General features: G+C 36.5%; 1 protein-coding gene across 3 annotated transcripts in view; it reads left to right on the forward strand.

Moving 5' to 3' along the window:
* The first annotated feature begins 1,613 nt into the window (after positions 1-1,613).
* gnao1a (guanine nucleotide binding protein (G protein), alpha activating activity polypeptide O, a) overlaps positions 1,614-15,909 on the forward strand; it is a 112,072-nt gene continuing 97,776 nt past the window's right edge. The window contains exons 1-2 of one of the 3 annotated variants that reach the window (XM_051134379.1): positions 1,614-2,333; positions 2,442-2,484. In XM_051134379.1, coding sequence (XP_050990336.1) covers positions 2,216-2,333; positions 2,442-2,484 — 161 coding nt within the window. In that variant the 5' untranslated portion in view covers positions 1,614-2,215. The remainder of the gene's footprint in view (positions 2,334-2,441; positions 2,485-15,909) is intronic. The other 2 variants (XM_051134380.1, XM_051134377.1) reach the window with 2 other exon arrangements.

The raw sequence follows: 15,909 nt of genomic DNA on the forward strand, positions 1-15,909 counted from the left end.
GTGCTGGGTGAAATATGGACAACCCGAGTGACTGGGTTGTTTTGAGCCAAAAACTGGATTAAATGTTTAACCCAACTTTATGGGCAGTTTTATTTAATTCATCTATTGTTTAAAAATTACTATATGGCTGGCTTAAAATTAACCCAGAATCAGACACATAATTAATAGAGGCAACAGCAATAATCAAAAGGTGAATGTTATTATTAAAAATTATTTATTATTGATTCAACTAAATGTTAATTTATTTATATTCGAACATATTAATAAATTTTAATTTCCAGCCTGTTTTGGGTTCATTTTAAGCAGAAATATAGTAATTATTAAGTAATTTTAAGCAATAGTTGAGTTAAATAAAACTACCTAGAAGGTTGGATTAAACATTTAACCCAACCGATGGGTTTGTCTATATTTCACCCAGTGCTGGGTTTATTTTTAATGCTATGCCTAAAATTACCTTTACATTTAGCATTTAATTTTTTTGTATGCATATTCAACTCACCAGTATATTAACCTATAATTTTCATTTAGCAATATTATATAATAAATTATGGCAATAAAATACGTTGAAATGTATTCTTTTGAAATGTTAAAATTAAAATATTTTTCAATGATTTCAACTCCCTTGACAGATTAAAATTTTAAATAACCCAATTTATACAGATTTATAATGCACCTTCATTTAAAACTCACTGTAAACCACAATGTGTTTGTAATAACCTTGCAATAATGTTGATTTTGAGCACATAATGAGGCAAACATAATTCAGTGGAAAAGGAATAGAAGTAATGGTTCCCTCTAAAGAAATACTAGGTAAAAAGGTGACCTTGGACCACAAAACCAATCTTGAGTAGCACGGGTATACAGTATTCAACATTTCAAGTGGATCAGAACCTTTCATCAAAGTTGTCCTAAAACCAAAACAATACCAATTCCTGTCTTGGTATTGTCAAGTGTTGACTACTGTATTTGTAGCAATAGCCAACAATGGGTCAAAATGATCGATTTTTCTTTTATGCCAAAATCATTAGGATATTAAGTAAAGATCATGTTCCATGAAAATATTTTGTCATTTCCTACCGTAAGTATATCAAAAAGTTCTCAATATTTTGTTTTTTTTGCACTCTCAGGTTGCAGATTTTTACATAGCTGTATCTCAGCCAAAATATTGTCATATCCTAACAAACCATACATCAATGGAAAGCTTATTTGTTTATTTATTATAATATAAAACTGACCCTTATGACTGGTTTTGTGGTCACAGGGTCACAAATGTCCGCATTTTAAGGAGAAAGGACGCAATTGCCATTTTTTTTAGGAGTTTAACTAGTAGTGTAACGAATTACAGCTGACAGGGAGTAGTAATTAGTAATGTAATAATATTACTTTTGAGAAGTAACGAATGAGTGTTTATATTCGACGCGCACTGGCTTTGTTAAACAACCTCGTTCTTTAAAATAGTTTTAAATCCTTTAGAAATTTTGAATCATGTCAGTGTCAGTGTAAATATTTACAATTCCCTCGTCAGATTTCTAGTCACTGGCGTTGCTGTTACAGGTCGTCAACACTAGGCTAATGGCCACACCTTTCTGTGATTCTTCCTGTGACCAGGGCCCGCTCATCGGCTTTAAATCATCCGCCCCACATACACGGTGTTGATCCCCGTATATCCCCGCGCACACTTCGTTCAACAGCGTTTGCGCTGCGCGAAATACCGAGAGAAGCGCCTTTATTCCGCCTGCAGCAGATAACGGCATAAATCTAGCGGTGGTTAACGGTGCGCGATTCGAATGCTCGCTCGTGCGCGCGCGCTCTTTCTCTCTCTCCCTCTCCGCTCCTGACGTCAGCGAGATTGTCTCTGAGAGCGTCGAGCCCAGCGCACTCTCTCTCCATACTGACCCTCCATTGTGCGCACGCTAACGATGCCAGCGCTCGCAGCCGCCGCCGCCGCCCAGTAGAGACCTCCCAGCCCGAGGACCGAGCACCACGACCCCGCTACACAGTCCGAGAGCGCGCGCCAGAGACTTATGTTCCAGCCCAACGTTGTCTTTTGCGGGATTTAATGCTCTAGCTAGTCGCCGACAGGGAGAGAGAGAGCGAGTGTGTGTGTGAGAGAGAGGGATAGGGACAGCCTTAGAGAGGGATAAGGAAGAAACACCGAGGATATTTCTCACCCGGACCGTTTTGGAGATAAAAAAGAGCCGAGGTTCATCTAGCCATGGGATGTACACTGAGCGCAGAGGAAAGAGCGGCTCTGGACAGGAGCAAAGCCATCGAGAAAAACCTCAAAGAAGACGGAATCACTGCTGCTAAGGATGTGAAATTGCTCCTGCTAGGTAATGCGGAGTGGAGCAGTGTCTCATCCGATGAATGCACACATATATGGGATCTTTCTTCATTTTGACAGGCGATCTTACTCCCTTGTGTCTGTCTCTTCTCCACAGGGGCTGGGGAATCTGGGAAAAGTACCATCGTGAAACAGATGAAGTAAGTGGCATGTTTTAAATGACATCCATCAGTCAGGCAGGCAGTCAGTCAGTCAGTCAGTGTGCGCTGTGTGAGACACACACGAACCCACCCACACACACACCCTCGATTGCTTGATGGCGAATTCTTAGGTCCGCCATATTTTCAAGGAGTTCTCTCTCCACTAGAGTGTTACATACATTGTAGCCGTGACGTGATGACACGGTGTAGCAGATCCGCAGTATGTGCATTGGTGGGTTCGGGAAGACGAGGCGCCGTCGATGTGCTGTTCACGAAAATGGTGCTGAAAGTCAACTGGGGGACCGTGTTTCTTAGTCTAATGCTCCATTGGAGTCCACTGACAGCGTAGCCTACTTCACACCCGGCTGAGTAACATTACCACACTCCACCCCGATTTCACTTCATCCTGTGGGCATTTACGGATGTCTCTGATGTCTCCCTGTGCATTTGCTCCTATGTCAGAAATCGATCAAATATAAGATATATATATATATATATATATATATATATATAGGCTACTGTGCCCTTCCTGTAGAGAATTAAATGACTGTTCTTTAGGTTTCATTACAATGCAGCATCATTTTAGAGACTAACATGACATATTACCTGAATTCTATTAAGTATAGACCAATAAATGGCTTGACCCACATATATATTATTTTGTCTTTATTTTTTTCAGTATTAGGTCCATTGATAAAAGGCGTCCCTTTAATGGTACTTATTCTCAATTGAAAAAAAAAAACACACACACACACACACACATACTGGCTCTAAAGTAAATTGCATCCCATGTATATTTGCATAAATGCAGTTACATGAATTCATGTAACACTGATTCATTATATGACAGCATATATTAAATGCTAAACATTATTAAAAGAACCCACTATCACTGCCTGCTTACTATGTTTTAATACGGTGTTAGGAGCCTTCTGTTGACTGAGAATGGTGAAGGCTGAGCTTATATGGCAAATGGTGCCTGGAGATAATGCTGTAGGCTGTGTGTGCATGGCGTTGGTGCAACATGAACAGGCCTTCGTGCGTTTGCAGTCTGTGTTGGGCTGATGCTCATGGTGAAGGAAGAAGGTTTGACACCCAACCAGCTCAACTTCCTCACGGCCATTTTCATGCACTGACGTTCTCTTTACGCCTCATTGAAAACGATCTGTTCATCTACCTTGCGGTTTGGATGTCATATACTCAGTTGAATGTCTTATAAACGCAGCTCCTCTGGTTATTTTCTTCTTTGACTCGCTTTGCAATATCATGATCACCATCTCTGGATGGAACGCGTTAGAATGGAAGCGAGATTTTTGTATGTCGAGCATTCGATGAAGAAACGCCTCCATTCGCAAGTGTGCACGAACTGCCTTTGTCGAATCAAAATCTGTCGCCCTTAGAAAATGCCATTTTATATATGATCTGGCTTTGGTGTTATATTACGTTGCTTTTGCAATGCCATCCTAAGCCATCGTGATGGAAAAACGCACGGATATGATTTGAAATAATGCATCGGAGCATTTCAGGCGGTTTCAGTGGTGGACAGCGCCCAGCAGAGTCTTTTTCTGTGATCGGCTTTCTTCGGCCATTTTCGGTTTTCTCCGTCGTTAAGAACGATGAACCTGAGGCGAGAGGGAAAACAGGGGATGGATTTGTGTGTCGTTAGTGTTGCCCACACGTGCTCAGAGAGAGGTGCGTTTTTTTTTTTTAATTTTTCCAAACACCTACCTACGGTGATTCTTTTGTATTACATCTGTGTATGAATGTTTTATGCTGTAAATACAGCGCTCAGCTTGAAGCACAGTTGCTAAATTAGCTAAATCAGCTGACTAGCAGAGCCAGAAATGCTAAACCTATCCCTCTTATTTAACATTTTACATTTCAGTATCCCTAGCATAGAGTTTGTGTTGTGATATCTTGTACATTTACAGCAAATTTTAAATTTGATGTGTATTTTGAGACAACATTGACATTCTGATTCAAATAGCCTAAATCTGACTTTTTATTCTATGATTATTAAACAAAAAGGGAGAAATCGACTTAAGGGCGTATATTGCCTTTAAATATAACAGGTTAATTTCTGACTATGCTTAGCCTGAGTTCAGGCTTAGGCTAAGAAATGTAAATATTTTCAGTTTCAAATTGCTTGGTCAGCTTAACAAATTAATGACTGTATTCACCACTGCTTTTAAACCATTGTACAGTAGCTAATGCCTCAGGCATATTTCTAAGTCATCCAAAGAGTGATGACTCTTTCCTCTCTAAGGATTCATTGTTGCTCTGATGTGCTTAATTGGGTAATAAGAGTGTCTCATGATGGAGCTGGTTAAACTGTTTGGGTCCTAAAGGAGTGGAGTATGTGGCTCTGGGCTTCTTACTGTAATACGCCATGAATGAGTTGCTTTTGTTGAGCTTAACTAGACCGTTAAATGTTCCACCACTGTCACTTCAAATGCATTTTCAAATGCAGCTTCAGTATAATGTATTGCATTGTAATATGCGTACAGTAAAACATAGTTTTATATCAAATACCCCCACTAAACAGTATTCTGTATTGCATGGCTTGAAAAGGGCGGATGAAACAAGGAGGTGTGCACTTAACATGTCAGAGTAAACCAGGGAACTGGGTGATGTGTGAAAGATGGTGAGAGAGAACGAGGGCGCAGCGTGAGGAGGGGAGATGTTGGTAAACCCTGTGATTATGGTGTAGTTCTCTAGGCAGGCAACAGTGCTTCCATCTGCTTCATTAGTTCAGTGTGAGAGGGGAGTGTTTAAGTGTGCACAGGCTGCTCACAATAGCTGATCACGTCACACATACACAGCTCTCTCTTTCTCTCTGTGCTCGTCTTCCTGGCACCTAGGCCTATGGGAATGAAATATGAGTGATTGGAGATGTATTTTATGTGTTGGGGGGAGCGAAAGAGAGAAAAAATGTGAGTATATGCTGATGAGAACCGTTAAGAGACCCTGGAGACTGAGCCACGTGTGTCATCATCCTGCATGTCACTTCCTCACCCACGCATGTCATGCATGGGTGATCAAAGGCAGCCTTCAGAAAACAGATCAAATGTATATGAAATGTTATAAGGTATGATTTGCGCAATGGACACCATTTACAGGCTGAATGTGGCATGTTAAAGCTGTATGTCATCAGGTCATGGATCTGATTCGTGTTCATAAGGCTGTTAAACATGTTTAGACTTGGCGTTGCTGATTGTTTTATTATTAATGATAACATTTTGTGCATGTAGTGTTCAACAATTGCTCTCAAAAAGAAATGAGTACTTTTTAAGCTATAACATCCAAAATTGACAGGAAAGACATTTGTAATGTTACAAAAAAATTATATGAATCCAAGAATCCTGAGGAAAATTAACTACAATTTTTTGTAAAAATATTAAGCAGCACAACTGTTTTGAAGTACCGTTTCAGCATATTAGAATGATTTCTGAAGGATCATGTGACATTAAAAACTGGAGTAATAGATGCTAAAAATTTTCAATTTAGAAATAATATATACTACCAGTTCAAAGTTTTTGAATAGTAAGATTTTTAATGTTTTTTTTTTTTTTTTTAAGGAAGTCTCTTCTGCTCACCAAGCATGCATTTATTTGATCCAAAGTACAACAAAAACAGTAAAATTTTGAAATAATTTTAGTATTTAAAATAACCTAATAATCTATTTGAATATATTTTAAAATGTAATTTATTCCTGTGATTTCAAAGCTGAATTTTAGCATCTTTACTCCAGTCACATGATCCTTCAGAAATCATTTTAATATTCGGATTTGCTGCTCAAAAAACAATATTATTATTATTATTATATGTTGAAAACAGCTGAGTAGAATTTTTTCTGGTTTCTTTGCTGAACACTTTTGACAAATTTAAAGTGTTATCTAAATAATAAAATAAAATCTAAATAAAAGTATTAATTTCTAAAAAAAAAAAAAAAATTAATTGTATAGTGTATAATGTTACAAAAGCTTTTTATTTCAGACAAATGCAGATCTTTGGATCTTTCTATTCATCAAAGAATTGTAAAAAATGTACTCAACTGTTTTAAATATTAATAATAATAATAAAAAAATGTTTCTTGAACAGCAAATCAGCATATTAGAACTGAGGTTTGCGGTAATGATGCTAAAAATTTAGCTTTGATCACAGGAGTAAATTGCATTTTAAAATATATTCAAATTGAAAGCGGTTATTTTAAATAGTACAAATATTTCACAATATTACTGCTTTTGCTGTACTTTGGATCAAATAAATTCAGATCTGGTGAGCAGGAGAGAATTCTTTAAAAAACATTGTACATCAAAAACTTTTGACTGGTAGTGTATTAAAATATAAAACTTTTATTTTAAGTTAAATTTCACAATATTACAGCATTTACTGTATTTTAGTCAAATGATGCAGCCTTGGTGAGCATAAGAGACTTCTTATAGACCTCAAACTGACCTAAAAGTTAGCTTACAGTAAACTGTTCCGGCAAAGTCTTGTTTTATTAAGTGAATTCGGAGCATGTTTGCATCCACAAATCATGTAATAAAGGAACTGTGCTGATGTCGCAGACATCTGAGATAGGCTAAGTTAACTTGAAGTGAAAATGCAAGCCGAAATTCTTGCAAACCTCTGTGAAACTAATCAAGTGTGGCCTAGAGACTGACAGAAACTGTAAGCAAATGGGACATGATGATGTAGACTGAATCTAAAAATGGAGATATGAAGAAATCTCAATAACAAAGTCTTTGTGAGTAATGCTGGACTTGCCAAAAAGTAAGAAAAAAATATTGTGAGTCACATAAAGTAAACATTGGCTAGCTTATTTTTCTTCTGTAGTAGCAATTAGTTGTAAAAGCCCTAATTTAGACTATCTCATAAACGTCGGCTCTATTGTCTAATCTGTAAACTGTAATCCAAGGCCACTAGTCATATTATCCTTTAAAAGCGGACTTCTGTTGCTAGATAGGATTAAAATGTTTGTTTTTTTTTCTAAAATGATCTCTGCAGTATGCAATATGCTGGGCTGTTCTGTAGCTGGCTAATTGAAGGGTTGAAGCAGAGGACCCAGCTGTTCAGTTACACTCCATCTGTACGGCTATGAAGCTAAACTCTGACCATATATTCGAGTAGCAGAGCATGAAACATCATGTCCCTAGTCTCTAGAGAGGACGTTATGTGTGGAGTTATTAGTATCCGATGAAGGGTTAGATGAAGAATACTGTAAGATACAGCAATAATAGTGACACACTGTAAATGAGTGTTTCACTTCTGCTGGAAGTGGGACTTTAGCTCTACAGCAGTCTGAATTTCCAATGTTACACTCTGGAGCTGAGTATTTATAAATAATAATGAGGCTTTTGCTTCTTGGTTAGTTGGTTAGTATATGTATTACTTATAAGTACAGAGATGGTACAGGAAATATATTACATAAATGCATATTTGTACAATGTAGTTCAGAATCATACACATACTCTGTTCGGTTTCTTTAGTTAGCCTTTTAAAGGAGAAGTCCATTTCCAGAACAACAACTCACAAATAATTTACTCACCCCCTTGTCATCCAAAATGTTCATGTCTTTCTGTCTTCAGTCGTAAAGAAATTCTGTTTTTTGAGGAAAGCATTACAGGTTTTTTCTCCACATAATGGACTTCACTGGTGTCCCAATTTTGAACTTCCAAAATGTAGTTTAAATGCAGCTTCAAAGGGCTCTAAACGATCCCAGCCGAGGAAGAAGGGTCTTATCTAGCGAAACGATCTGTAATTTTTTCCGGAAAGACTAAGAACGTGCAAGTAAGTTTGTAAATGCTGTTTACAAACAAAAAGGTACAATGATGTCCTCCTCTCAAGTTGTGGGAGAAAATAAGATGTAGTTTTTGCCATACTCAGTACACAGACGATGAGCTTGCACATGATTTGTAGTAGTGATGGGAAGTTCGGATCATTTTACTGACTCAGACCTTTGAGCCTCATTCAGCAAAATGAACGAATCTTTTTTCGAGTCATTTCATTCATTTTAGCAAAATATAATTAAAATGTTACGTGTTACTTCCCTAACACATCTACTGCTTACACAAATGTTGATCACACTACAAACAAGACAAAACTATAATCCTATAAGAGACAGAAAAGATTAATTCATTGTTTACATGGGTCTTTAGTCTATGATTAGCTCACTTCACCTCTTGTCTGACAAGTTTTCGGGTTTGATTTGTTCATTCATCATGTGACAGCCCCATAAGATGAAAGAATGACTCGAAAAACCCGAAGATTCGAAACAGGTGAACTTATTCCAGTACTGAACTTATGCGACTGAACGGATCACTCCCCGAGACGACTCGTTATTTCGTTCAAAATGAATTTGTTTAAAATGAAAGAATCGTTCAAGAACGACCCATTACTAATTCGTACATCGTGGACGTGCATCCCAGAGCCTGTGCTACAAGAGCTTTTGTGCTTAAAAAGTATACAAATTTTTATTTTTCGAAAGAAATGGCCGATCGTTTCGCTAGATAAGACCCTTCTTCCTCGGCTGGGATCATTTAGAGCCCTTTGAAGCTGCATTTAAACTGCATTTTGGAAGTTCAAAATTGGGGCACCAATGAAGTCTTTCCGCAAAAACCATAATTTCTTTACGACTGAAGACAGTCATGAGACATGAAAATCTTGGATGACAAGGGGGTGAGTGAGTTATTTGTAAATTGTTGTTCTGGAAGTGGAGTTCTCCTTTAAGACTAATAGGTGTATTCTCTGAGCCCACTGGGTTTAACTTGGACCTTTACTGAACCCTGCACGTTTTCAGCTCTATTGTTCAAAGGTTCATAGCAGATGTAAGTTGAAGAGGGCTGTTTGGGTGGGTAAAGCCTATTTTAATGCAAAGAAAGGAAATTAGCATTGACACAAAGCACCCTTGCTTGTGACTGCAGTGCTGCTGGCTCTGTTATTGGCAACTGCGGTAATGTGCAGTATGCAGATTACAAGGCCTTTTACGCTACAGCTTTATGTCTAAAATGTCCTATAGAAAGATTCTACATTTTAATGGACCAAGTGCTGCAAGTGCAGTGGTTTTGGGTGGGGCTGTGACTGAACACACTTTCAAACCACAGTGTGTGTGTGTTTTGGGGAAGCTCTGAGTCACTATAAAAAGGGAAAGGGAAGGAGCTCTGATGAAACACATAGGCTGGTGAAATGAACTGTACAAATTATAGCTTCCCTATCCATTTTTGCTTCTCTCTCTGTCGGTCATCTTCTGACTGTGTGTCTGGCTCTCTGTCCCTCTGTAATAGAGGGGGTTTCATGTGTCTGGCTGATGTGATTGGAGGTGACTTGGCACAGGGAGAACAAACGGTTCTCATGTGTTGATTTCCCAGAGCTCTGGCCGTAATACTCTGCCGTGATCCCCTCTGGCTCAGCCCACAGACACTGTGTGACTTTCAGTAAGACATACCTCAGTTCTTTTTGGGGTGGTTTTCTTTTGCATGACCCTTTAAGATGATTATTCAGTGTGTTTGTATTTGTCATGACAGCATGTACAGTAATACAGTATTTTGCATCTGATTTGTGAACGCTACTGGGTATGCAAAGGCATCAAACCCACAAAGTTAGGTAAACATGCAACATTCAGATCATATACAGTATACCATATATATATATATACATATATAGGGCCATTTTCTTAATGGTGGCAAGGGTGGCAGTGTCTCCTCAAAATATTGGATAAGAAAAAAATTTGTAGCACAAAAATAAAACAACGCTAATATTAGAAAATATAACAGAAAATATAGAAATATATATAGAAAATACAACATATAACGAGTGTATAAGTCACAAATTTTTCTAAAAAAAAAATATATATTGCTTCAAATAACTGTTCGGTTTTTCATGCTACTGAAATAACCAATGTGAAGTCTTGATTTTCTAATCCATAAAATGCAATTCAAAAATCATAAATGGTTCTTAGCTTTCAGCATTTCCCTCTAATGAATTCTTTTTATTTATAGGCAATTTACATTATGCATTTTTTTTTGTAAATATGCACATGTACATAAGCAATAAGCAAAAAGTCTAAATAAACAGGGATCAGATATGAATGTTTAAAAACTGGTCACTGAAAAAGACTGAATGTAACTCCTAATTAATCTTTGACATGAGAATATTGTTGGTGTTTTGGGAACTAAAATATCACAATATTTGGAAATAAAACCCCAGTATTTGTTTCGACCTACCTTAATGATTCATATCCTTTATCTGTGTTTATGCTTAAGATATTCCACAGTAATTCTGTTCTCATTTATTGTAAATAAAAAAAATCATAGAGAGGAAGTGAGAAAGTCTTCTGCTTAGGCCAGAAGTTTCTTTCTCTATATTTCCTAGTCACACATCCAAGCAAATCTCTTTTTTGCCTGTACAACAGTGAAACAGTGCATTTTGTGGGTTTAGAAAGTTGTTGCCTGACGAAAAGTACAGGATGAACAGGAGAGTGGGAAACAGTGGGGCCAGAACGTCAAGTGCTTCCCTGAACCCCTCAGTGACCCTTGTTCTTCCCACCGGTTCTTCGTTGCCACCCTCTCCATCTCTTTTGGTCTCTCTGTGGTGGGTCCATATTTACTTGCGGTGTGGAGAGTTCTGGCTGACCCATGTGTTGGTGATCACACAAAAGGCCTTTGTCTTAGTGAGGTGTTTGTGTTGGGCCATAAAGCAGGTCCCAAGCCAGCCCCTTCTACGCCAACACAAAAGAGCTTTATTGGGGAGGCAGTCAGGGTGGGTCTGCTCATCTGATTTGGGGTCAGCTGATTTACAGCGTGGCAGTGCAGTGTGAACTCTCCTTATGGTCGAATTATATAATGTGTATCTGGAGCAGACTGTGTCATAGTCCTAAAATGTACTTAGAAGCAAAATGTGATATATTTATATTTATTACATAAATACCTTAAAAGCCTTAGCTTGCTTTCTGAGCCTTGTGTTGGCTTTTTATTTACTATTATTTACTGTGTTTACACCGCAAGTTTGGGGTCCATACATTTTTATGTTATCTTATATAACCAAGTCTCTTATGCTTACCAACGCTGTTTACTTGAACAAAAATACAGTACTAATGTTGTTAAATATTATTCTAATTTAAAATAAATGTTTTCTGTTTAAAAACAGCAAAGCTTAATTTACAAAAAAATAAAAAAAATAAAATCTTTAGTGTCACATGAAAATAAATATGAAATCAGATATGTTGATTTGGTGCTCAAGAAATATTTCTTAATAATATTAAAAACAGTTGTGCTGCTTAATATTTTTGTGGGAAATGTGATCATTTTTAATGAATAAAAAGTTCAAAAGAAAAGCATATATTTGAAGTAGAATTTTTTTTTGTGACAATGTAGAAGTTTTTCCTGTCAATCTATTATTGAATATTTATTTATATTTCCAAATTCAAATGCCGTATCAAAATAAAATAAAATAAAATAAAAAATAAAATAAAATAAAATAAAATAAAATAAAATAAAACTGTATTCCAACACTTAAGATGACATAAGTGTTTTATTTATTTGTTAGAATATATATAACTCAATATTTTAACTAATTGTAGAAGCTGATTAATCAATCACAATTAACAAACGATTAGTTGATTAATCATACTAATAATTGTTCGATTAATCGATTGTCAAAATAATCATTTGTTGCAGTCCTAATATGCAGTACATTTTCACATTTTTAATATATGGGATAAAACATTAAACTCACAATTTTTAAAGATTGAAATCATATTAGTCACAATATAATTAACCGAACAAAGAATTACATTTTTATACAATTTCTTAAATTTCTATTTCTTCATTTTGTACTTTATTTAATTGAAAAGTATCAAAAAGTACACAAATACAAACACACTTTTTTTCTTTTTTTTTTTGGAAAAACAGCCAAAATTACTTACACTGTTGTTGTATGGAAAAGATCTGTATGAAGATTCATCAGAAAATTAACTTCCAGATTAGCATACAGATTTGTAATGACATGAGGGTGCAACACAAGTTTCATTTTAAGGTGAACTGTCTCTTTAAATGTTAGAAAGTCACATGCTTTGGTCTTTCACACCTAGCTGTGTGGAAATAATTTCCTTATTCACGAGTGTTAGTGGGATACTGATGAAAAGTCTGTTGTGGGGTGATGTGTGTGAAGAGTGTTAATTGCATCCTGCTTTGACTGTGTTTTGCCATGTGTGTATCATTGTAACCTTTACCTGGTGACTGTGAGTAGGTACAAATTGGTCTGTCTGTTGGCGGTTTCCAGCAACTTTCAACCCAGGGGAGCGAACACGTGCACACACACAGAAACACAAATGGAGCTTGGGTATTACACAAGCAACTTTTAATTAAGGTATAATTGCAGATGCAGTAGGGACTCCTCCTGTGGCCTTTTGTTCACACAGACACACCATGTGAAACATTTCTGCTTTTGCAGTGTTCACTTCCTTTTTACTGACTGAAAACTACAGATGTTGCCCAATCGCTTACGGTAATCACGTGTAACGTAATTTGTCAGGAACAGCTGATGGTTTAACTCTTTACAGTGAATGAGAACTACCGCAGGTGCTTTCAGCTGCTATGTGCATGTTCCGCTGATGATCGCTGAGGATGTGCTACCATATTACATCTACCCGAATGCATTTCCTCCCTTTTTTCTTCACTGTTGCCATGGAAATGACAATGGCTGCCATAATTAGAGGATGACAAATGACCTAGAGTAGGTAAGGGGGATGGGTAGTTACTGTGAAGCATGAATCAGAGGAAAAGTAGGAGTGAATCAGGGTGGGGGGAGTGTACAGGATGAAGGCTGAACATGTCTGGGTGTGAGTAATGTTATGTATTCATGACCAGTCCATAGTAATCTGCTAGTCTGGTACTAACAACCACTTCCAGCTTTTAAGCAACATGAAATTAAAATTGACCCAATTTACTTTCTTATAAATGACTGGTATGATTCACCAGAGCATGATATTGTAAAGCTTACATTAAAATGTTCATGTAAATTTCTTCACTTACGAAATGACTTTTCATTGCTGCTTATATAACCAAGCCTGAGTGGGTGTGGAAAAAGTAATATTAGGCCTAAATATCACATTATGTAGGTATAGAGTGAAAAATTTTAAGGCTAATCAGTCTCAGTGAATATTTTTCTATGTAATTTTCCATTGAACAGTCTGTTGAAATGTGCCACATAATGGAAGCTGCTCTTTAAAGTCATCATGATGTCAAAACTGCCAATTCTTATGTTTTGTGGCCTCATAATGTTTAATCAAAAACATTAATTTCCCCTCACCCTCAAACTGACATCTCTTCTCTGATTATGTGTTCACTGGCACAAGGACAGGACAGTAAAGCCTCCCCTTCATCAACCTGTCACTCACATGAGATTGCAGTAATTAGCAAACGACAAGAATCCAATGATTCAGTCACCTCCCAATGGACAAAACTATGTCCTGGCTTATATGTTTTTCTTGTTCTGAAGGCATTTCACTTGTACATACATCATAATAGAGAAGAATAGACAATCACAATCACACTTTCTAAATAAAGGCCTATTCAGACTAAGGATGATAATTCTAACTAGGGGTGTGCGATACTGACAAAAAATAATATCTAGATATTTTCTGGGATTTTATTGATAATGATAATTAAACAATATTTTGTTGAGTGTTCACAGCAGTGATAGAAATTACTCTTTTCTAATAAGTTTAAATTGATTTTTACACTTCATGGGCATTTTTATCTTTACAAAGCCATTTTTTTAGAAGTGTGCATCATTTTTTGAGTCAAATTCTTACTTTTAATCAGCCAATTAGACTAAAAAAGACATTTTTTGGGCTGTTACCAGGCAAATTAAATCAGTATCAACAAAATTCATCTTTGCAGTGCAGAGGAAACACACACATATTTGAATTTAAACATAAAACAGTGAAAACTGATATTTGACATTATTTTAAAAAATTAGAAATGAATTTAAATGTTAAATTAAAACAGCAAGGTTGCAGCAAGTCACTGTTTGATGACAAAATAGAGGAAAAACAGGCAATGTGATGTCTGAAACGTAAGTGTCTTAATATTAACTCGTTTACTGAACTGTCGTATGAAATCAATATCACCTTTGTAATCATGCTGATTTTTGGAGGTGAAAAACTGGCACTCTTTGTGTAATATTGATTAACTATATGAAATGATCATCACGTAATGTATGCGTACACTCTGTAGGTGTATTTTGTTTGGTTTTTGCGGTATACTTAACGTTGTACTTAACGTATACTTGCGTTATACTTAACGTTATACTTAACGATAATGTCAAATCACACGTCGTTAAAACAACAATTAGGACAATATCGCAGACAATATATATCGCACACCCCTAATTCTAACTGTAAAGTTTTATTTTTCCATCTGATGAATGATAAATGCATTGACAGCCAATCAGAATCTACCTGACTTTAAAGAGACAGTTCATCCAGAAATAAAAAAAATTCTGACATTAATTACCCTCATGTGGTTCACATTCAGAATGCAAATTAAGATATTTTTGATGAAATCCAAGACTTTCTGACCCTGCATGGACAGCAACACAACTGACACGTTCAAGGCCCCGAAATGTAGTAAAGACATTGACAAAATAGGCCATGTGACATCAGTGGTTTAACTGTGATTTTATGAAGCTAGGAGAATACTTTTTGTGTAAAGAAAACAAAAATAACGACTTTATCAACAGTTTCTTCACACATGGTGCTGCTGACGCAGGAGCCGCATTCTGATGTAGAACATCCATCTCTCAGTTCATCGTCTGTATATTCTGGTTCAAATACGTATGGCTGGACAAAAAATTGCAAGTCATCCTCTCTGTTGAAATCTTCAGACATGTTTACACAGAAGATGTTTTATATACTGCAAGCGTCTTCCTCTGTTTGTAAACAAGGTGTAGCTTGCATCATGGTACTCTTTGTGAACACATGGCAAGACTGACACAGAAGAGAAGAAATTGTTGAATAAAGTCATTATTTTTGTTTTCTTTGTGCACAGAAAGCATTCTTCACGTTCATAAAATTAAAGATGAACCAATGATGTCACATGGACTATTTTATCGATGTCCTTACTACATTTCTGGGCCTTGAACGTGGTAGTTGCGTTGCCGCATATGCAGGGTCAGAAAGCTCTCGGATTTAATCAAAAATATCTTAATTTGTGTTCCAAAGATGAACGAATGTCTTACAGGTTTGGAATAACATGAGGGTGAGTAATTAATGAGAGAATTTTCCTTTTTGGATCTCTTACAGGTCTTTCTTCGTAGGCAGCTCACTATGGTTTTAAAAAAATGAAATGCTGAAATTTTGAGTGTAATTGCTTTTCTTAAAAAAACTCCCCTTCTTCATTGTTCCTAAAGCTTGCTTTTGAC

Source organism: Labeo rohita, chromosome 18 (assembly GCF_022985175.1).
Source record: "Labeo rohita strain BAU-BD-2019 chromosome 18, IGBB_LRoh.1.0, whole genome shotgun sequence".
Taxonomy (NCBI): domain Eukaryota; kingdom Metazoa; phylum Chordata; class Actinopteri; order Cypriniformes; family Cyprinidae; genus Labeo; species Labeo rohita.